General features: G+C 37.6%; 1 protein-coding gene across 2 annotated transcripts in view; it reads left to right on the forward strand.

Moving 5' to 3' along the window:
* ATP7A (ATPase copper transporting alpha) overlaps positions 1–18,569 on the forward strand; it is a 128,002-nt gene extending 109,433 nt beyond the window's left edge. For both annotated transcript variants that reach the window (XM_031671581.2, XM_072955838.1), the window contains 6 exons: positions 7,709–7,855; positions 10,935–11,077; positions 12,294–12,497; positions 13,006–13,123; positions 14,307–14,409; positions 14,789–18,569. In XM_031671581.2, the coding sequence (XP_031527441.1) occupies positions 7,709–7,855; positions 10,935–11,077; positions 12,294–12,497; positions 13,006–13,123; positions 14,307–14,409; positions 14,789–15,065 (992 nt within the window). In that variant the 3' untranslated portion in view covers positions 15,066–18,569. The remainder of the gene's footprint in view (positions 1–7,708; positions 7,856–10,934; positions 11,078–12,293; positions 12,498–13,005; positions 13,124–14,306; positions 14,410–14,788) is intronic.
* Positions 18,570–24,188: the final 5,619 nt, after the last annotated feature.

Raw genomic sequence — 24,188 nt, forward strand, 5'->3', positions numbered from 1 at the left:
TTTTCTGTCTGGAAGATCTGTCTAGTGATGTTAATGCGGTGTTAAAATCTTTGACAATGGTTGTATTCCAATCAATTTCCCCCTTTCTTTCTGTTAGTAATTGTTTTATGTACTTAGGTGCTCCTATATTGGGTGCATATATATTAACGAGTGTAATATCCTCATCTTGTATTACTCCTTTAATCATTATAAAATGTCCTTCTTAATCTTTCCTTATGACCTTTGTTTTAAAGTGTATTTTGTCTGAAATCAGTATTGCTACATCTGCTTTTTTAATTTTTCCATTTGCATGGAATATCCTTTTCCATCCTTTCACTCTCAATCTGTATGTGTCCTTCTCCCTGAGGTGGGTCTCTTGTATGCAGCATATTGAAGGTTTTTGCTTATTATCCAGTCTACCACTCTATGTCTTTTGATCAGAGCATTTAGTCCATTAACATTTACAGTAATTAATGATAGATGTGTGTTTATTGCCATTTTGAACTTATTTTTGCAGTTGATTTGGTATTTCCTCTTTGTTCCTTCTTCTTCCTTTTGTGTTTTGATAAATTTCCTTTGTATTATCTTGGATTTTATGTAGTTGTTGTGACTCACTTGTAAGTTTTTGGCTTGTGGTTACCCTTTTTTGTAAGTCTTTAACCCATTGCTGTAACTGTTTGTATTATACAGATAGTAATATAAGCTCAAACCCATCCTGCTGAGAACAAAAAATTTAACAAAGAAAATAAAACTATATTTCCCTGCCTCCCTCTCCCACTCTTAATGATTTAGATGTCTTCTTTTACAATTTCATGTTTATTCTGTTTGTAATTCATGGTAGTTTTCAACTTTCCAGTTATGATTTTCTCATTTCATTTCTATTTAGAGTAGACCTTTCAATATTTCTTTTAGCATGGGTTTAGTGTTGCTAAACTCTTCTAGTTTTTGCTTGTCTGTGAAGTTCTTTATCTCTCCTTGTATTCTAAAGGATAACCTTGCTGGATAAAGTATCCTAGGCTGCATCTTTTTTTCATTCAGGACTTTGAATATATCTTGCCACTCGCTTCTGGCCTATAGTGTTTGTGTAGAGAAATCAGCTGAGAGCCTTATGGGAGTTCCCTTATAACTCACTCTTTGTTTTTCTCTTGCTGCCTTTAGGATCATTTCTTTATCCTTGACTCTGGCCATCTTGATTATAACATGTCTTGGTGTGGGTCTGTTTGGGTTCTTCCTGTTTGAGACCCTCTGAACTTCCCTGTACTTGGATATCTGATTCCTTCTCTAGGATTGGAAAGTTTTCAGTCATGATTTCTTCTAAAACCTTTTCAGTCTGCTTTGCTCTTTCTTCTCCTTCTGGAACCCCTATTATGCATAGATTGGCACACTTTATATTATCCGATAGATCCCTTATATTGTTTTCATTGTTTTTATTTGTTTTTCTCTCAGCTGTTCTGATTGGGTGCTTTTTGTTGTCCTGTCTTCTAGGTCACTTATTGATTCCTCTGCATTATCTAGCCTGTTCTGTACAGCCTTTAGATCAGCTCTCATCTCAGCAAATGAGTTTACCAATTCTACTTCGCTCTTCTTTATACCTTCAGTTTCCTTTTTGACATATTTCATACTCTAAACACTATCTCTTTTAGTTCCTTCAGTCCTTTGATCACTCCTTTTTTGAAATCTTGATCCAGTAGGCCATCAATGTGTGTTTCATTGATCCTTCTTTCAGGGGATTTCTCCTGCTCTTTTAATTGGGAACAGTTCCTCTGCTTCATCATCTTTTTCATATCTCTCTGGCACTGTGGCTTATGGAGTATCAGTTATCTATTATGGTCCTTAAGGAGTTTATTTATTTATCTATCTAAAGCCTATGCAGGAATAAAAGTTAAAAAGAGTGAGAAAGAATTTGAAAAGAAGGGAGGAAAAAAAGGTTTGAAGTAGTGTATAATCAATAACAGAACAGCAAGTTGAAGCAAAATAGCAATCGAGTTGAGAGGTCTTTTAAAAACCTTAAAAAAATAGAAAAAAATTGAAACCTGAGTATAATCAATAACAGGAGATCAAAACCAAGAGAAATAAAAATGAAATGAGGTGGATTTTAAAAAACAATAATAATAAAAGTATTTTAAAAGAAAAAATTTAAAGGGATTAAAACTGGAGACATATACAATTGTTTAAAAAGTAAAAATTAAAAAGGTAATAGAAAATAGAAATGATAAAAATAGAAAAAAGAAAAGAAAAAGGAGGATGTGTTCTTGTGGAGACTGTGTGCTCTTTATGATTTTATCGAGAGATGTTTCTGTCTTTGCCCTGCTGCGTGAACTCAGCTCGCTCCTTCTAGATGCCCTCCATTAGCGCCCCTGGTCTGTGCTGCTCCCAGTGCAGGTTGGCAAGCAGATCACACAACCTCCTAACACTGGTCAGGTGCTGTGCTCTTACGTTTTTTCCTGGTGGGTCACGCCCCCCCTTAATGCTGTGGTCCCATAGGGTAGGCAGGCAGGTTGTGCCCCCTCCCAGCAGCACAGTAGGAGGCGGGTTACTTCCTCTCCCATTGGTGCTGTCAGATGATGTGCTCGGGCAAGGTAGGCGGGCAAGTCACTCCCTGTCCCAGCATCATGGTCAGGTGCTGCACTCATGCCAGGAAGGCGGGTGGCCACCCGCCCTCTCCTGGTACTGGTTGCTCCCCTGCTCTGTGCAGCTGTCTTCTCCACCTCAGATCCATGCTCCCTAGGCAGGCTCTGGGAAGATGGCAGAATAGCCCCGTGCCTGCTCTGTGCCAGAACTCAGCTCCTTGTTCATTTGTATTGGAGGCAAGAGTTCTCAGAGGTACCAGGGCAGAAAGGTCCTATCTGCCTTGGGCTGTAAACAAGTCTCCATCTCGCCTATGAGGCTGCTAAGCCCTTAGGTACAGATTCAGGTTTCGACCTCACCTCTGCCTGGGTGCTAAGCACTGAAGGATATGTCAGCTGTGGCTGACACCCACCTCTCTTCTCCTGAAAACCTTCTGTGGGTTTTCAGAGCTAGGGGTTATGGCACCCTTCCCCCCAGGGCACATCAACCGTGTTGTTTTATGGAGGGCCCTGGTTGTTTTGCCCTGTGTACCCACTCATCCACAGCATGCAGGACCGTGCAGTCCCCCAGGGTTGCCTCTGTGCAGCCTGCCCCAGTCCTCCACCCGGCTCGGGTAGCCTGTCCTGTCCCCCACCTGCCTCTTTGCCTTTAGGGCTGGTGGTTGTGGAGACCCTCTGTGCCTGTTTAACTTAGTTCTGTTGGTCAAGGGCTGCTCCATACGGATCCGAGCCTCAGAGGCTCCCCCTCTGTCCCGCTGACCTCTCCGTTGGAGATGGGGAGATTCAGCAAATGAATGCTATGCCTCCTGTGCTGCTCCCTCCCCGCAAGACCAGTCCCACACTGTTCTGCTTTTTCTTCTTTCTTTTTTTCCTTTTCTCCTACCAGATTCTTGGTATCTTTGTCTTTTTTTTTTTTTGGCATCTTTATCTTTTGAAGAGGACGATGTTCTGTTGGAGTTCTGCAGGTGCTCTGGTTGGATGGGTCCGTGGATGTGAGTTTTGGTGTATTTGTGGGAGAGGGTGAGCTAAGAGCGTCCCTCTACTCTGCCATCTTGGCCAAACTCGATTCCATCCTCTCTTGATTCCTCAAGGACTTCACTTTCTTATGTCCCCTTGCTTCCTTCATTTACAGCTCTCTGTAGTAGCTCTTTCTCCTTAACATGTAAATATTCCTTCCATCAAAATCACTGTATGCCTGTCTAGATTTTATCTGTCTTTCTTTTCCTTTATATTCAAGCTTCTAGAAAGAGTAGTCTAGGCTTGCTGAATCCACTTCTTCCTTGCACAGTCTGGCTTCTGCCCCATTCATACTAGTGAAACTATTCTAAGTCCACTGATGACCTCATTTATTCCCCTCTCCAGTGGTCACTTTTCAGTCTTCATTGATGCATGACCACGCTAAGACATTTGACAATAGTAACCATTTCTAATTTCCTAAAAAAACTTTTTCTCCTTTGATTCCATGATCCTGCTTTCTCTAGATTCTCCTCTAACCTTACCTGGCTGTTCTTTCTAATCCTCCTCTGACTCCTCTTTTCTCCTGCTCTCAAATGTTGGGTGTCCTCAGGGTTTTGTCCTTTGTCTTTTTCTCATTTTACATACTCTCTGTGTACAATCTCATTCATGCTCATTGTTTATTCTACCACCTGTAGGTTTCCACTGCCACTCTAAAGTCCATTTCTTCTAGCCAAGGCCTGCTTCTCAGGTTTCTTGTTGGTTTATCCACCTAACCAAAAACATGATATGCACATCTAAATGTACTTGGACCTCCCCACCCATTTGTGCTTGAGTGTTTTTGTTAACATGCAAACCTGATTATATCACTTTTTGACCAATAACTTGTTATTGCAGTAGTTTATAACCTATTTTTGAGTCATGAACCTTTGGAGGAATATGGTAAAAGCCATGCCCACCCCTCAGAAAATTTATGTTTTGGAGGTTTGTATATATCTTAAAGCCCCTCCATGGAAATCTGTTAAGAATCCTGGCTTTACAGGCTTTCTGTCTCCTACAGGATAGAATCCAGTCCTCTCTGGACTTTGTTCAAGATCTGTACCCCATGATATGTCTTCTGCCTCCCTGCATCTTGCCTTTTTCCACTGCCACCCATGTAACCTGTGTTCCATCCATATGGAACTACTTAGAGTTTCTACTTACAGTGCATCATTTCATGCATATTACTGGTTTCTCATCTTTGAAGACTCAGCTCACATCTCTCTTCAGTGAAGCCTTCAGTGACTGACATACATAGGCAGAGATATTTTCTCTTCTTTCTTAGTCATAACTCTACTTAATCTCTGGAGGTACTAGGCACACTGCATGATGATTCTTCATTTACCTACCTGATTCTACTAAACTATGATTTCTTTATTATTTGTCTATAAACTCCTAGTATCAGGCACACTGACACATAGTAATTTTGTTCAGCTGACAGTTTTTATTAAGCACTGTTCAAAACACTAAAGTGAGCAGAATAGACCAAGTCCCTATCTCATGAAGTTTACATTCCTGGTGGGAGAACACAAGACAGTGAACAAATAAAGAAGAAAATATAGTCCGTCTGATGGAGATAGTGCTATAAAAAAAAAGAATGGCAAGGGGTATAGGGAATGCTTCTTATTTTATCTAGGCCGATCAGGGTAGGGCTCATTGAGAAGGCTATTTCTGAGCAAAAACCTGAGGAGGGGGCAGGGGAAAGCCATGTGCATGTCTGTGACAAGAGCATTCCAGGCAGGAGGAATGTTAAGTACAAAAGCCCTGAGTGAGGAGTGTGCTTTATTAGTTTGAGGAACAGTAAGGAGAACAGTATAGCTACAACAGAGTAAATAAATAGGAAGGGGGTAAGAGACAAGGTCAGAAAGGTAGGTAGCACAGGAGTAAATCTTGTAAGGACATTGAAAGGACTTTGGTTTTTACCCTGAGATGGAAAGCCACTGGAGAGGTTTTTTTTTAATTTAATTTATTTTTGTGTTGGGGAGATAGTTAGGTTTACTTATTTAGTTTTAGAGGAGGTACTGGGGATTGAACTCAGGACCTTGTGTGTACTAAGCAAGTGCTCTACCATTTGAGCTATACCCTAACCCCTGGAGGGTTTTGAGTATAGGCGTGACAGAATCTGACTTAATGTTTAAGAAGTATTACTTGGGCTGGTCTAGTAAAAATACAGTGTTGCAGTGGGTAGGAACAAGGGCAGAAGCAGGGAGATGAGTTAATGGGCTGTTGCAGTAATCTAGGTGAAAGACATTGGTGGCTTGGACCAGTGTGGTAACAGTAGAGGTGCTAAGAAGTGGTCAAATTCTGAGTGTATCTTCTGGGGAGAGCTGGCTGACAGATTAAGCTCACAGATTGGAAATGAGGTATAAGAGAAACAGGAGTCAAGAATTAGGCCAACATTTGTGGCCTAAGCAATTTAGGAGGATGGTTTTACCATTTAAACAAGATGGGGGAGATCACAGGAGGGGCAATATTGAGGAAAATTGATCAGGAGTTCAGTTTTTGACATGTTAAGTTTGAGATCCTGTTAGATACTCAATTGGAGATGTCATATAAATGGAAATATCAAGTAGGCAGTTGGCTACACAAGTCTGGAGTTCCAAGGAAACAAACTGGGTTGGAGATAAAGACTTGGGAGTCATCCATTTATAGATCTGTGCTGTCCAATATGGTAACCACTATTTATATGTGACTATTTAAATTTAAATTAATTAAAATTGAACTGAATTTAAAATTCAGCCTTTAACCATACTAGCCACATTTCAGTGCTCAGTGGCTGCATGTTGTTAGTGGCTATTGTATTAAACAGAGCAGATGTAGAACATTTCCATCATCACAAAAAGTTCTATTGGACAGCACTGATATAGATGGTATTTAAAGCCATGAGACTGGATAAGATCACCAAGGAGTGAGAGTAGATAGAGGGGAAAAAAGGTTTCAGTACTGAGTCCTGTAACACTACAAATTAAGAAATCAGGGAGATGAGGAAGGGTCAGCAAAGAAGACTGAGAGGTGGTGAGTGAGAAGATGACTCTAAAACTGTGGTGATCCAGAAGCCAAGCAAAGAAAGTATTTCAAGGAGGGAATGATCAACTGTGTTAAATGTTGCTGATAGGGCAAGTAAGCTGAGGACTAAGAATCAGTCATTAGATTTATTAAAGATCACTGGTGTACTATGTGAACAATTCTTTGGAGTAATAGAGACAAAGGCCTTATTGGAGTGGGTTCACGAGAGAATGGGAAGGTATGAATTGGAAGCAGCCAATAAGGATGACGCTGTCAAGAAGTTTTGCTGTTACGGAAGCAGAGAAATGGGGCAGGAGCTAGAGAGGTCAGTGAGATAAAGAGAGGGTTGTTTTGTTTTCCTTTCTAAAGATAAGGCTATGTATAGCAGAAACAGAAAATATGATTATGCTGTAGAGGGGAGAATTGTTAGAAAGATGTTCTAAAATAGGCAAAGGAGGGGGATATAGTACACAAGCAGAGAAGTTGGCCTTAAATAGAAGTAGAGGCAGTTTATAATAACAGAAGAGAAGCTAGATCAGTGTGTACACAGGCACAGGTAGTTGGGTAGATGTGGCAGTGAGAGTTTGTGGAAGTTCTCTTCCGATGGCTTTTATTTTCTTCCTGAAATAGGAAGCAGAGTCGTCATCTGGTATGAGAATGGGAAAAAAGAAGATCTAAATAGCCATCTGGAAGGAATGGAGAATGAATGGACTAGGAGAATGTAGTAGAATTGCCAGATAGCACTAAGAGTCCAGTTAAAGCTAGTGGTCACACATTTAAAATGAGACATCAGTATGGTTCTGTGTTCTTGTCTAACTATTGATGGTTGTACTGATACACAGTAATTACTTTGAATTTAATTCAGTTGCTGTGAAAGATCATATGGAAAGTTCAAATGAAAAGCTTCACCAAGAAAGAAACATTTGAATTGGCTCCTGAAGACTATAATGGAGTTTGTTAAACACTCAGAGGCATGGAAGAGCAGAGTATATTCCTTGAACATTTGAAAATTACTGTCATAGGCTGTGTTCTACCAAAACAAACAAACAAACAAACAAACTGATGTACTGAGTGTGCAAGTTTAGACGGGAGGAATGTCCCTTACAGGGTTGTTATAAGTATTGAACAAGTTCACTAAATGTTACTTCTGTACTTTCTTTCAGATGCTCTTAATGCTCAGCAGTACAAAGTTCTCATTGGTAACCGGGAGTGGATGATTAGAAATGGTCTTGTCATTAATAATGATGTAGACGGATCTATGACTGAACATGAGAGAAAAGGTCGGACTGCTGTATTGGTGGCAATTGATGGTAAGGTTTTCCATAAGTACACTATGACTCAATGTCGTGATCTCAGTTATTATTTTATGTGTATTTTTGAGAGACATCTGAACTATGAGGGTTATTCAAAAGTAGCCTGAATGCAAAGTAAAATATCAGCAATACATAATTGTTACTGATTAATTTCAAATTCTCTTGCATTTGCCTGGTTTTGTTATTTTCCTTTATAGCGTTTTTTTTTTTTCTGGTCTTAAGTATTTTATTCTCCACATTTTTGATGACTTTCAAAGTAGTACCCAGCTGCCTGCACTCTGTGAACTTTGGGAGCAGAATTTGCTTATTGTACCCCTGCAGCCCTTACAATAGTTAAAGACTATGCTTTATTTAATTAAAATTATGCCCAAATATAAACAATGGAGAACATAGAATCTTCACTAGAGAAAACAAAGGCTGAAGTATATTAATTATGTCATCACTCATCAAGGTTCTCCTGCCCTTCCTCCTCTCCTTTCCTCAATCAGAATTCCTTCATCAATTTCCAATTCTACTTTTCCTCTCTCCTTCAAAATTGGCAACCAGAGTATTAAAATGAAATCCTCAGTAAGCCTTCCAGTTCAAGGTGCTCTTTGTGGAAGATTTAATGGTAGTAGGGACTTCAGATTCCTACATTTATAGTCTTTTTCAAAAGACAGCCAATTTTGGCAAGAAACTAAGAAAGCACAGTCCTTAGTTCAGTCTGTACTTATCCAAGGCCGTGCTGTATGCCCTTGGGCAATCAAAGAGTTTAGGAATGTGTGCCAAGCGTCATGTCACTGAGTTTGCCACCACCATCGTCTTCTCTCACCCAGCAAAGCTGTGCGGGAAGATGGTGACTCCAAGGCAATCAAGTCAGGTTTATTCAGTGTTCAGTCTCATATAGGCTATGTTTTTAAAAAAGGCTAATCAAGAATTTTTTTCAACCTAAAAATAATGTAACATTAAAGTTATAGCAGGGGGAGGGTATAGCTCAGTGACAGAGCGCTTAGCATGCACAGGGTACTGGGTTCCATCCTCGGTACTTCCGTTAAAAAAGAAACCTAATTACCTTCCCCCCAAACAAAGAAAAACAAAATTTTAAAAATTAAAAAAAAGAAAAACAAAGTTTAAAATTTATAGCAAAGTAAAAATTACTCATAATCTCATCATCCTAACAAGGTCAGTTTTAATTGCACATATTCCATTTCTGGGTATATATACATGCACATGTACAGAATTACAATATTAGTACATATACTATTTTTATTTTTATTTTTATTTTTTATTGAAGTATAATTGATTTTCAATGTTGTATTCATTTCTGGTGTACAGCATAGTGAGTCAGTTATACACATATATGTATGTTCTTTTTCATATTTTTTTCATTATAGGTTATTATAAGATATTGAATGTAGTTCCCTGTGCTATACATTAGGACCTAGTTGTTTATCTGTTTTGTATATAGTAGTAGTTTGTATCTGTTAATCCCAAGCTCCTAATTTATCCCTCCCTTCCCTTTCCCCTTTAGTACATATACTGTTTTTAAATGGGTGCACTATATTGTATATTAATTTTCCCTCAATAAAATTGAATAAAATTTAATCCCTTGTACACATACTATTTTATTTTACCTTATTTTATTTAATAATAATTTTCCAATTCTATTTTAATGCAGTATACTTTATCAGACTTATATACTATAATTAGTTTAATAATTCCCTTGGAAATTTAAGCTATTCCTAATGTTATATTATTGTAAATAACACTACAATAAACATCCTTGAGATTTTAGGTGCTTTTTTGTTAAATTATTTCTTAGGGTAAATTTCCAGCTTTGAGATTAATTAGTCAACATTTATAATTCTTGCTAAATATGAAGGCAGTATCTTACTGTGGGCTTTTTAGGTCCAGGAAGAAGTAGAAAATACCATTTACTTTTGTTTTTAATGTAAAATAATTCCTTGCAGTGATTTTTTTCTCCCAGTATAAAATACCAGTTTTGTTTCCATCCACCCCTTCACCGTAAAAAGAAAAACAAAAAAGAAATTAATTAGTTCTCAGTTTCATTTGCCTTTAAATTAGCTGAAGTGTTTGGGGCTTTTGGCCAATACTTCTCTAAAGAAAGAAAATGATACAATAGCCAAGACATGGAAACAGCCTAAATGTCCATCAGTGGATGACTGGATAAAGAAGATGTGGTATATTTATACAATGGAATACTATTCAGCCATAAAAACCGACAACATAACACCATTTGCAGCAACATGGATGCTCCTGGAGAATGTCATTCTAAATGAAGTAAGCCAGAAAGAGAAAGAAAAATACCATATGAGATTGCTCATATGTGGAATCTAAAAAACAAAAACAAAAACAAAAACAAAGCATAAATACAAAACAGAAACAGACTCATAGACATAGAATACAAACTTGTACTTGCCAAGGGGGCAGAGGGTGGGAAGGGATAGATGGGATTTCAAAATTGTAGAATAGATAAACAAGATTATACTGTATAGCACAGGGAAATATACACAAGATCTTATGGTAGCTCACAGAGGAAAAAAATGTGACAATGAATATATATATGCTCATGTATAACTGAAAAATTGTGCTCTACACTGGAATTTGACACAACAGTGTAAAATGATTATAAATCAATAAAAAATGTAAAAAGAAAAAGAAAGGAAAGAAAGAAAGAAAGAACGAAAGGAAGGAAGGAAGGAAGGAAGGAAGGAAGGAAGGAAGGAAGGAAGAAAGAAAGAAAGAAAGAAAGAAAGAAAGAAAGAAAGAAAGAAAGAAAGAAAGAAAGAAAGAAAGAAAATGGGTCTTTTAATATCCAGTAAAGTCTCTCTTTTTGTTTTCTTATTATTACCTTCGTTAGTAATCCCTACCTCACTCTGTGAAATTTTCACAACTAAATATGGAGGTTTGCAGCAGGGTTTGTGGTATAAAGTTCATGTGATTTTGGGGATATTTTGAGTTAAGCCAACTCCTGAACAACTTCACTTAAAATTCATTTCTTTCTGAAATTTTAAGTCAGAATATTATTCTGCTTTCACCATATTCCAAATTCTGTTTTCTGGTGTTCCTATATTAGATGAGCTGTGCGGCTTGATAGCTATTGCTGATACAGTGAAGCCTGAAGCAGAATTGGCTGTCCATATTCTGAAGTCTATGGGCTTAGAAGTAGTTCTGATGACTGGAGACAACAGTAAAACAGCTAGATCTATTGCTTCTCAGGTAATGGGTTTACTTAGTTGTTGGGGTGGGAGTTTGTGTTAACTTCTATTTCTTCATGTATATTTTCTTTCTTGCCTTCAAGTGCCAAAAAAATTATATTACCTATTATTTTCATTGTCCCTGAGTAGCCATAGCTGGTTCCTTAAAGAAGAACTGGCACACTGCTCAGGAAGGACTTTGGGGTTTGTCTCTACTGTTATAAATGAAAAGCTTTTTGCTTATTAGTTCATGAGATGCTTGCATGACATCATACACAGTTTCTGTTGATGCTTCTTTTGAAATGTTGCTCACAGTCTTCACCAGTGCTGCCAGCCCTATCCAGGCTTTCATCCTCTCATGCCTGAAATACTGCCGTAGCTCCATGCACATCTCTCTCTGGTCCATCCCAAGTACAACTGATGGAACCATCTTCCTAATGCATCACTCTGATAGCATTTTTCTGCTACTGACCCACTCATTTGCCTTACCTCTAAAACTTTTCTCATATTGGTCTTTTCTACTTTGGAATGCCTTCTCCCCTCTTCTATTAAATAACACAAATAATATATAAATAGATTCTTGTATGAAAATACAGAAGGCTATAAAGTAAAAAGTTGAAGTCACCCTTTTCCCAAACTCCCTGTCCAGCCCTACCCTTTATACTTTTTCATATGCATATATGTTCATATACAAATGTATAGTTCTGGTATTTTCAACATAAATTGGATCACTTTGTACAAATTGTTCAGCAGTTTACTTTTTTTTTAGATAACATCATATATGCCTCAGAGCTTTGTCCATTGTTGCACTGAATTCCATGGTGTGAATATATCATAATTTACTTAACCATTCCTCTAATAATGGGGCATTTATATGGTTTTGGAAATGTTATTGTTACAAATACGGCAGTAATACACACCCTTGGATATACATCCTTTTATATATGCGCATATATGTCCAAACTATAACTAGAAGTGGAATTACTTGAACCAAATGATCTGTGCACTTTGATAGATGCTGCCAAATGCCCTCCAAAAAGACAATACCAATTTACACACCCACCAGCAGTGTATAAGAGAACTCATCTCCCCATACCCTTGTTATCACTGGATATTATTAGTCTTTTAAAATTTGGACATCTGATAGGTGGAAAATGATGGCTCATTATTGCTGAGTTATATTTCAGGTACTCAATAATATTTCTTGAAATTAATGGAGTTTATTTTTCCTCACATAGGTTGGCATTACTAAGGTGTTTGCTGAAGTTCTACCTTCCCACAAGGTTGCTAAGGTGAAGCAACTTCAGGAGGAAGGGAAACAGGTAGCAATGGTAGGAGATGGAATAAATGACTCCCCAGCTCTGGCGATGGCTAATGTTGGGATTGCCATCGGCACAGGCACAGATGTAGCCATTGAAGCAGCTGATGTGGTTTTGATAAGGGTAAGTCTTGTGGCCTGAACTTTGAGGAGTGTGAGACTGCTATCTACATGGTCAGGGACAGTGTCGTAAAGTATATTGAACACAATGATTTTGTCCTTCTAATTCCCATGCTCCCAGCCATAGAAACGGGGAGAATTCAAGATGGGAGTTTGAGAGGTCTTGCTAATACTTCCAGACCTTCTCAGTTCAGTGAAGCAAGTAAGAATGACAAGCTTCTAAAGTGAATAAGATTTGGGAATATACTTACAATAAAATTATCTTCAACAAATACTTGCTGACGTTATTCTAATGAGATTTAGTCCCTATACCAGCATACAACCCTAAAAGTGTTTTCAGAGCCCTGAGAAAAATTCCTGACAAACATCTTTGAAGGCTGACTCAAATTTTTGACAATATCTGAAATTTGTAGTTAATTCACATATTATGCTAAGGTACACATCATCTTCAGTATATATAGTATCAAATATAAGTAGAGTCTCTTGCTAATATCACATATTTCTGTTCTCAGAATGATCTTCTGGATGTTGTGGCGAGTATTGACTTATCAAGGAAGACAGTCAAGAGGATTCGAATAAATTTTGTCTTTGCTCTAATTTATAATCTGATTGGAATTCCCATAGCTGCTGGTATGTGACAGTTAACTTGTATTGCTTTTTTTCTGAAGTCATTAGAGACCTGTCATATTGGAAGTTTTAGTCTTCTTATTATTAGTTTTGAGCTCAGCTTTTTATGTAGCCTGCTGGTATGGTAAGAGGTAATATTAAAATCAATAATTTAAATTTTCAGTATGTTCATCATGGCCTAGAATATATATGCATTCTGACAGGTTTATTTTATTTTACCTTATTTTTTTCCTCCAATTATGTATTTTGAAAAATTTAAAACCTACATAAACAAGGAAAAATGATATACTTACTCTGTATCAGTTTTTGTCTTGTTACATAGTTGCATACAGAGACTTTTCTTAATATGCTAATAGCCAGCAGTTTTTTTCTTAAGTTTGGGTACCAGATAAGAGAGAGAGAGAAAATGAACAAGGGAATATGACCAAGAAAAAGCAGTTTAGGATTGTTTAATAAGCATCTGATCATCCCCATTACTTAGGGGCTTGGTAGGCGTTAGTAATAACATAAGAGAAATAGTTATCACTTTCTTCTTTTCTCTTGTTTAAGAGACAGAGACATGGAATGACATGAGAAAAATGACAGAACTGTTTATCAACAGGGACACACAGATGCTGAGAGGACAAAGTATAAAAGAATTAAGTCCAGAGAGATTAATTCACGGAACGAGTTATTTTTAAGTAATTATACAAGTAATATATGATCACTGTAGAAAAAGTAGAAAATATAGATAAGCACATAAAAATTTAAAGTATAGTAAGTCTATCTTCATCCCCATCATATGAGTGAATTTTAAAATGTCTGTCAAAACCAAGAGTGGATGAGGTTGTAGAATATGAACCCTCATATACTATTGGAGGGATTAGGATATGGTACAGACACTTTGGAGAGCAACTGAGGGATATCTACCTAAAGTTGAAGGTGTGCCTGTGTTACAACTCAGCTGTTTCACTTCTAGGTATGTACCCTAGCAAAATTCTCAAACACATGGACTGGGAGACACAGTTCACATGTTCACAGCAACATTCTATTAGTGAAAATTGGCAACGACATAAATCTCCACCAACAGGAGGGTAAATTGCTGAATAAATATCAAACAAGGAAATGATTTCTGTATATGTATTAGGAACACATTGGTAACCTGTTTAGTACTGTCTGCTCTAATTAATCCAAACTTGTTTCCTAGGGGTTTTTATGCCCATTGGTTTGATTTTGCAGCCCTGGATGGGATCTGCTGCAATGGCTGCTTCATCTGTTTCAGTAGTACTTTCTTCTCTCTTCCTTAAACTGTAAGTATGACGGTTTGCTCACATTTCTATTTTACAGTCCTTTTTTTATCCATAGTCAGTCTTGCTAGATTTTATTCTTGTAGCAATCAATGATAAGCCTAAACTGTTCTTAATAATAAATATTAACTATGCAATTATCACCTTATGTAGTCTAAATATAGCAACCACAAGCACTGAATAGGGTGAAATCTAGTACACTGGCTCTGAGAAGTAGGATTTCTGATCACGTGACCCCACACAACTCCTTTTGAGCTGCTTTCCTAGCAGGGATCACCTTTATACATTTCACACCAGGCAAATCTCTTTTCATTTTTGAATGTAACAAGTGCTTCTTTCACATTTGGTTATTTCAAACGAGTGTACTTTTGCATCTTTCCAGTTACAGGAAACCAACTTACGAGAATTATGAACTGCATGCTCGAAGCCAGATGGGACAGAAAAGCCCTTCGGAAATAAGTGTTCATGTTGGAATAGATGATACCTCAAGAAATTCTCCTAAACTGGGTTTGCTGGACCGGATTGTTAATTACAGCAGAGCCTCCATAAACTCACTACTGTCTGATAAACGGTCACTAAACAGCGTTGGTACCAGTGAACCTGATAAGCACTCACTCCTGGTGGGAGACTTCAGGGAAGATGATGACAGTGCGTTGTAATAGGCCGCAGAGTGCTGCTTGATGAAGTTGTTCTGCACTGACACAGCATTCATGGTCACATTACCTTTTTACAATATTGCAGAATTTTATGTTGATCTCATGCTCTTATGTTAGGGTATCTATTTGAATTGCATGTGTCTAATGGCAAAAATATCTTTTTCAGGGCATCAGCTCAGAACCTAGCTTTATTGAAAATGAATTTCCAGCATTTCTTGTTTTCACTAGCAACAGATAAGATAGACCAGTGAGGTTTACCAGTCCTATAAGTGAAGATTGCTGACTTGCTGCTAAAATGATAATTTTCTGACCAAAATAAAGTTCAAGAAAAAGATAATTAAAAATTTGAAGATTTGAGCACATAATCTTGAGGAGATTCTTGAGCCCCAGCCCTGCCAGATTGGAAGCAATGGCTTTCAAAGCACTGAAGCATCTAGTTTTAGAAGGAAAACAGTAGAAACTACTTCAAAATAGGTGTGCCTTATTTATTACAGGCTTTCTTCACCCTGCCTCCATTCTTCCTGCATCTTTATCTTTGCAGTTGCTCTCTTAGATGCCCCAGTATGTTGTTTGTTGTTGTTGTTGTTATCTTCTTTCGAGTGAGCTAAGTATAAATGGTTTCTCATTGACAGGAATAACTGACACTTTTCCAGTATCTTGTTCGTTTCTTTATCTTGTAGCTCAAAAGACCATAAGGGTCCATAGGGTTCCATGCTTCCCATCTTCCCATTGTTGTAAGGAATATATCAGATTCTTCCTTCAGTGACTCCCTAGCTCTGCACAAGCTTTCAATTCACTCCTGCTGAGTTGTTCAGCTATAAGTTGTTCTTAGCGTAGTCTGTCAGCCTCAGTCCAGAAGCTTAAGATTGTGAGCCTCTTCTACAATTGATTTTTTTCAAAGCTTGACACTACCATCTTTAACATGTACAGGTCATATAAAATTACCTGTATTCACTAAATTTGTCCTTTTTTGGAGAGGATGCAAGACCTTAGCTGGTATTTATAATTTAATAGATTTTCATTATCTTTTAGTGTTTTAGATAATCTCTCAAAATGACTTTAAAATAATGTTATTACTCAAAGCTGCTCTTACCAAAAACACAATCAGTTGTAATACAAAAATGAAAATTTCCCTAGGTTGTAATACCTTTTAGGCAAATCTATACTTTTCTCTAATTTAAAACATTTGCACTTGCTAGCTAGTGTGGTCAACAAATTCAGGGGCTTGTTCTCCTTGTCATATAAATTTAGAAGTTCCCCTGTGAGTGCCTGGGAATTAATACACTGGCCAGAGATCTGGTGCTTGTATCACTATTTAAATTTCCTTGTTAACTGTAAGATGGATTTCATGTACAGAATTATGTAAGTGAAGAAAACTCATAAATAAATTCATAATATTTTGTTCCCATGCCATAGATTAAGCTGCTAGCACAATGCCTGGCACATAAGATTTGTACTCAGTAAATGATAGTTCTTATTTCTCTTTGAGATCACTAATAAATACTAAAAATCATTTTATCAGGGCAGAGTCTGAAATCAGGTGGGAGTGGAGGATGAGTGTCTTCCTCTCCTACCTTTTCTCTTGTCCTTTCATACATACACAAGAAAGTTTATAACATAATTCCATGCTAACTTTTCAGAGTTGGAAAAGATGTCATTTTTATCTCAACTATCTTAAAGAGAGAACTGAAACTTGATAAAGAAAAGTAAACCCATTTTCATGAAATATGAATGAGTTTGTGTGTCTAGGCTCAGTTTTAGACCAATGCCTATGCCATCGTCTGTGTTTTCAGTTTGAATTTTAATATTTGTTTCTTATTTTAATTCCAGTGGCCTGTCATACCACAACTTGTTTCTTCTAGAAGAAATAGCTAATACAACAAATGCATAATATAGACTTCTGAAAAAAGAAATACCTTTCTCTCTTTCTACCCACTTCCCTACCTTCCCTTCCCTCTTCCCCTCATTCTCACTCTCTCTCTTTCTCTGAAGCACTTGAATATAGCCAGTTACTACTTTTATTATTGTGTGTGTTAGAGTTGTCCTCTTGGCCCCACATGCCAATGGACCACACATGGTATAGGGCAATAAGAAAAGGATCCTATATAATCTGGGAAAAATCAAGGATATAATTTCAGCCCTTACTACCAGAACAGAAAACATGCTCCTTAGGAAGAATCCTGCTTTAAATATCTATAACCATCTTTGAATTCTCTTCCACAAATCTTACGCAATTCTAAACTCCCATTAGCATCATAGAGCAGCTGTATTCACAGGAGAGAGAGGTGATATATAGAGGGGATCAAAAACATTGCTTTCAGTTAGTAACTGGCTTTTAGTAATGAGTTACTAGTGAGAACAAATTTGATCAATGTGTGCATATGTGTCTATGTTTATTCATATCATGACGTATATACACAAATCCCATATAGAAGGAAAATGGACTTATATATGAATTTTATATTTGAAGGTTTTTGTTTGTTGTTCCATTGTCACTCTTCTGTATTCCGTCAGCAACCATGCCCTCAGTCTGAAAGATAACAAAAACGTTTTTGTATTGAGTGCTGACTTAGACTCAACTAAGGGGCGCCTTTTATCTTAAATATCCAAAGATGCCTTTTAAATTTCAAAGGTTAAAATGTAACTATTTAGTGTTATAGTCTAAAGAAGTATGGTTGTCATTTGTGAAAATAGAAATGTTATTTTTCCTAGTTTAGTATCAGCATTTTAGAGTGTTAGATTTGATGCCTTGTGAACAAATAATTTTATATTGTGCTTTAAACTTTTTAAAAGTTACTCTTTTATCAGACATATTCTTTGTTCAGAATGCTTAAAATAGCAGTGTAGACAAGATGTTTCCAAAAATTTAAAGCATATCCTTTATGTACACAGCTTAAAAATCAAGAATGTATGTTCTTAGAGATTTTTTTTCCCATTACTTGTGACTCTTGCTTTAAAATTTTTTTTCTTAATATTTATTTTGCTCTATTTTGTTATTTTCTTTGGGTGAGGCATCTGATTACTGGTTATTTTCGTAAGAATAGAAACATTCCTAAAATCACTCCTTTTGGATTTTTTTGTTTCTTACTTTTCTATATTAAAAATATTATTTTACCAAATATAAAAAATATAGATTCATGCCAAATTATTAGCTGTTTTTACCCGAACTTTCTGTAGTCCTTCTGAAAGTTTATCTGGCATGAATAACCAGATAAAGCACAAAAGCGTGAATTCTTGTTCTTCAATTAAAAGAGCTTCTGTAATGGCATTGATAATAAATGCCTTTTGTGGCCAAAACCAGGCGTCTCAACCTTAGGCTTTTAGTTAAAGAAATGTCTAACTAACCATTGTTAAACATTGTTTGATACCCAAAACAGCAGTGGACGATGTTGTGCAATAATCATCTACTGTAGTCAAAATATTCAGTAGTTTGTTTTTCCATAAGCATGTAATTGATCATATTCTGCCAAGGATGTGCCTTCAACTTTATAATTATAGTATTGTAAAAAAAAAGTGTGTTTTTGTCAGTGTCTCTTTTGTTAAATCACCCAATTCCTCTACCAGCAGTTCCAAGCTACCATGTGCTTTTAGATGTTATTTTTTTTTAATAAAAAATGGGGCAGGATTGGAAGCAGCACCATGCATTCACTAAGAGTGAGATGGAAGAAATCTATTTTCCTTCAAACTTCACTCCACCTGCTGTATTTTTTAGTGAGGATGAGAAACAGAAAAAGGAATATAATTGTTGTCCTTTCTTTTATAGTCTATGAAGCATTCTTTATAGATTGTCTACCCCAATGAGTTAAATGGAGACAAGAGCTTTCCTTGCATTTGGGGAGCCCTATACAATGTGTATGAGATTCCCAAACCAAACACTTAGAGTTAAGGAAAGGGTTTTAAACCTATTTGTAAGGAAAAGTGAATTTTTATTTCCTTCTGAAATCCTTGGGATTATTCAGGGTGATGATACAGGATTGGAAATGGAAACATGAGAGTAAAATCACTGAGGTATCCACTTAGATGGCCAGCCTCCCTTTTATACTGGCACCTTGGCTAACCTCTGAGAAGGACATGCAGTGGTAGCAACATCCCAGGTGAGCTTTCAAAACCTTCTAGACCAAAACAAAACAAAACATCAGAAAACCTTCCTCTTGGGGAATGCTTGCTAGGTTAAGGCTTTAAAGGCCCTGCTAAGATTCAAATAGAGGTGAGAGAGGTAGAGCTGCCTCTTTTCACAAATTGAGCTAGGGCCAGCCGGCCATATTTGCTTAACAGTTTCCTCTTCACAGAGGTGACCACCAGTAGTAGAAATGAATTAGGAGTAAGGTATGAAAGGCAAGGTTCTTGAGGACAAGTTAAAGTAAAGTTGCCAGTATGAAAAAAAAGTTGCCAGTATAAATAGGATCTCATGCAATTGAAGAAATCTGAACACAGTTCTCTCACTGGAAAAGTTTGAAACAGGCTGAGTTATCTTTGGCATATTGTACCTGTTGCCCTCGAGTGCCCCCAGCTTTTCATTATCAGCACCCTTTCCCTCGCCTTCAGGCCTGCCTATAAATGAAAGTGCTGCCATTACTTCAACATGACTTGCTTCACCCTCACCCAATCAAAACTTCAATTTCTTCATTGCAGTTATCATCACCGAGTGATAGGACACAATCCGAGATTAATTTAATCCATCCTAAAGTGCCAATGACCTTTAGATCTAGTCAGAAGTATTAGCAATTACTTGAAAAGATTATTTATTTACTTATTTATTGAAGTATAGTCATTATTTACTTCTTACATTGTATATTTATTAATATTATAGTTACTCTTTTTAATACTGTTTTCTTTTTTATTGAAGTATAGTTGATTTACAATGTTGTGTTAGTTTCTGGTGTACAGCATTGTGATTCAGTTATACATTTATATTCTTTTCCATTATAGGTTATTACAAAGATATTAAATAGAAAAGATTATTTTTACATCCAAATAACTTTATAACTATTGAAATGGAAAACAACAGGCCATCTGGAAGAGGTTATTTTGGGGCAAGTAGACCCCAGGATCAGCTCTCTTAAGCTCTTCTTGTTTCTTTCAGCTTCTTACCTTCCACCTTTGCATCTACCATTTCTTTAAAAGCACCACATCTCCATTCCCAGTGGTGGAAACAGCACTGATTTTGGAGCCCACCAGGCCTGTTTGCAAGATCACAGTTCTGCCATGTACCAGCTATTAGTTTCCTATAGCTGCCATAACAAATAACAACAAATATTCGATGGTGCTGGAGGTCAGGGGTCTGAAATCTCAGGGCTAAAATCAAGGTTGTCAGCAGGGCTGTATTCCTTCTACAGGCTCTAGGGGGAATCGCGTTCCTTGCCCTTTTCAACTTCTAAGGGCTGCCTACATTCCTTGGCTCATGGCCCCTTTTTCGTATCACTCCAACCTATAGTTTCCATCATCACATTTTCTACTATTATCTGTGACCTCACTGCCTCCCTCTTACAATGACCTATGATTACATTGGGTCCATGCAGATAATCCGGAAAATTTCCCCATCTCAAGATCCTTAATCATGTCAGCGGAGTCCCTTTTGCCATGTAAAGTAACATATTCACAGGTTCTGGGGATTAGGACATGGGCCTCTTTGAGGGGCCATTATCCTGCCTACCACAGTGACCAAGGGCAAGTTGCTTAAACTAACCAAAGCTTAACCTAACCTGACTTAGGTTTCTTTGAATGCAAAATGAGGATAATAACCTTACAAAATTTTGAGACAGTAGTATGGAGGTAATGTTTCTAAAACAGCAAAAACACAGTGGTAAAAGGTTGCTGTTGTTATTTCCTTGCCCTGGGCGTGGGGATAGAAAGACAAATTAACCACAGCCACTTGGGTATGTAGGTCAGTTATTGGTCTGGAGCTGCCTGAGTTGCTAATTTCCTATTTTTTTAAATTTATTTATTTTTAATTTTTTGAATGAGGGTACTGAGCCCAGGCCCTCATGCATGCTAAGCATGTGCTCTACCACTGGGCTATACCACCCCCCCTCTAATTTCCTGTTTTGAAGAGAACTTCTGTCTGTAGGAAGGCCCCATTTGGCATGATTTAAGGAACACCAAAATAGCAGCCTGCTTGCCTGAAATAATCCCCACACCAATCACATTCCTTTGAGTCCTAAAATTTAGCAATGGTAACCTTCCTTTTTCCTCTGTAATTGTTACTCTTCATGTTTGTGCCAGTTCAAGTAAAATAACACTCTCACACTGAGATATAGCTGAGTGCATTCTTAAATTTAGGACCATGGAGATTGGACAAAGTCCTCGTTTCAAATAGTCATGATTTCACTCTGTTCAGTCACAGCTGCCTCTGTTCAAAATAAATTACTCTGTTCTATATTAGGTTGGACCACTGGCAGTAACTGTTTACTGACTGATAACATTTTGGCTCTATCACCAGAGGCCAGGCTTCAGTGATGCCTTAAAACCTTGCTACTCAAAGTGTGGTCCCCAGAAAAGCAGCATCAGCATCATCTGGGAGTTTGTGAGAAATGCCAACTATCTGGACCCACCTCAGACCTGCTGAACCAAAACCCACATGTTAACAGGATTCCCAGTGATTTATATGTGCATTAAAATATGAAAAGCACTGGTTTAAAACACTTATTCTTAGTCTTCTTCGGGATGAGTTGGAAATGCCTACGAATCTGTCAAGGACCCACATTTACTAGCTACTCATCTCTCTGACTCTCTCCAATAAGTTCTGGGCAAAAGTTAAATTTTGCCTGGACACCCTTGTTCAAATAGAGGTCTGTTCACTCATTCATTCATTCATTCATTCATACATTCATTCACACATTCAACAAACATTGAGTTTTACTGTGGATAAGGCACTGTTCTAAATGCTGGTGATAACAGCAACAAACAAAACATAAAAGACAACAACAAAAAGCAAAACCTACCCCCAGTGAGCTTAGATTCTGATGTGGGAACACAGATGGTAAACATAATATTTAGGATGTTAGATAGCAGTGATTGCTATGAAAAAAATAAGTAGAGAAGGGGAGATAAAGGGTATTGGGGAGGAGACTGCAATTTAAAATAAGGTGGTCAGAGAAAGCCTCACTGAAAAGCTGACATTTGAGGAAATACTTTAAGGAGGTGAGGAAGCTTGCCACACAGAGTGATGAGGGAAGAACATCACAGAGGATACAGCATGGAACATACTTATACTAAAAATTACCTGTCATGAAATTCCAATTTAACTGGGTCACCTGTATTTTATCTGACCGCTCTAGTTATCTGGCACTGGCAATAATCCAGGAGAACGACAATGGTGGCAGCTTAAGTCAAGGTGGTAGTGGTGCAGGTGGTTATATTTTGAGTGTTGAGACAATAGGAGTTCCTGGTTCCTGATGGGTTGGGTATGAGGTATGAGAGAAAGTGAGAAGTCAAGGATGACTCCAAGATTTTTGGCCCAAGCATTAAGAAGGTGGGAGTTGCCATTGACCAAAATGGAGAAGGTGGTAGATGGGATGGTGTGGTTTCAGAGGCAGAAGTGAGAGAAAGGTCAAAAGTTCGGTTTAAGTTTTAGACACAATTTTAATGTATCTATCAGGAATCCCAGAGGATGTCAAGTAGGCAACTGGATATAGGAAACTCAAATTAAGGGAAAATGTGCAGGCTGGAATTATAAATGTGGGTACTTCAAAAATGCAAACGTTTTCAATTTAAATGGGTGAGATTTTATTTTCTATCTGCCACACTTTCTGACAGTCTTATTATCGTCACAATAATCTATGTAATCTGCAGTTTATAGCTAAAGGAAATTAAGTTTCTTGGTTTATAATGAGGTGGTGACTTGGTCCTCTGTCACCTTTGGTAAATTGGAAATATATTTCACAGAAATCTCTTCCCTGTATGGTTTGGGTTAGGATTGGCTACAAGACACATTTTTTTGTGGGGAGAGGTAATTGGGTTAATTATTATTTTATAGAGGTGCTGGAGATTGAATGCAGGACCTCATGTATGCTAAGTACACACTCTACCACTGGGCTATACCCTCCCCACAAGACACATTTTTTGTGAGATTTAGAAGGCTGAAGTGAGGTTGTGGTCATACATTTTTTACCTTCAGAAAGTTGGTGCAGAGCTCCAGGCACTGTGGTAGTTTGCTCATGTTACTGTTGATCTCCTGGCTCACCTTGTTGGTGAGGGGAGGCAGCACCTGACCCCGTGGCTCACCCAGCTATCACCAGACTTCCTCTTTCAGCTTCTCTAAAGTCAGGTCCAAGTGAAAGTGCAGTTTTGTCATGCAAGGCACTTGTTTCTCCTGTGGTCACCTACAGCATTGACATTGGAGATGTGCAAGACAGACACAGGTTGTTTGTCCTCCTGGGTTCTGGTTGTCCTCATAGATTTCAATTTATCCTCACAGGTTCTAGTTTATCCTTGTTCTCATTAACAACCAGATTTCCTACCTGACTGCCATTCTGGCTGAACTACAGTCACTGCAGACTCAACACTAGGTGTGGAAGCAACCTGTACCAACTGTTCCACCAGTTCCCACAATCATATATGGCTTGACCCCTATAATGAATCTCTTATAGTATAACACTCATAGCAGTTATGCTTCTCTGATTGAACTCTAATTGATAGAGATGGAGAAAACACAGGTAGTGAGAAGTAATATATCTTAAGGTGACTCAGTGAGTAAAGCCCAAAGCAGATGTGCCCTGTTCAGAGTGTTTCTACTGGATTAAGAAAAATTCAGAGAGGGAAGTTCAAGTGATAGAGGCTTTCCTCAAGAAACAAGAAAAATCTCAAATAAACAACCCAATCTGCCACCTAAAAGAATTAGAAAAACAAACAAAGCCAAAAGTCAGCAGAAGGAAGGAAATAATAAAGATCAAAGAGGAAATGAATAAAATAAAGATTTAAAAAGTAGAAAAGATCATTTAAACCAAGAGCTGGGGTTTTTTTTGAAAAGATAAACAAAATTGATAAACTTTTAGCCAGGCTCATGTAGAAAAGAGAGAGGACTCAAATAAAATAAGAAATGAAAGAGGGAAAATAACAACCAATACCACAGAGATACAAAAAAGCTATAGGAGGCTGGATTTCCTTTCAGAGGCTGTAGGAGAGAAT

This window comes from Vicugna pacos, chromosome X, assembly GCF_048564905.1.
Source record: "Vicugna pacos chromosome X, VicPac4, whole genome shotgun sequence".
Taxonomy (NCBI): Eukaryota; Metazoa; Chordata; class Mammalia; order Artiodactyla; family Camelidae; genus Vicugna; species Vicugna pacos.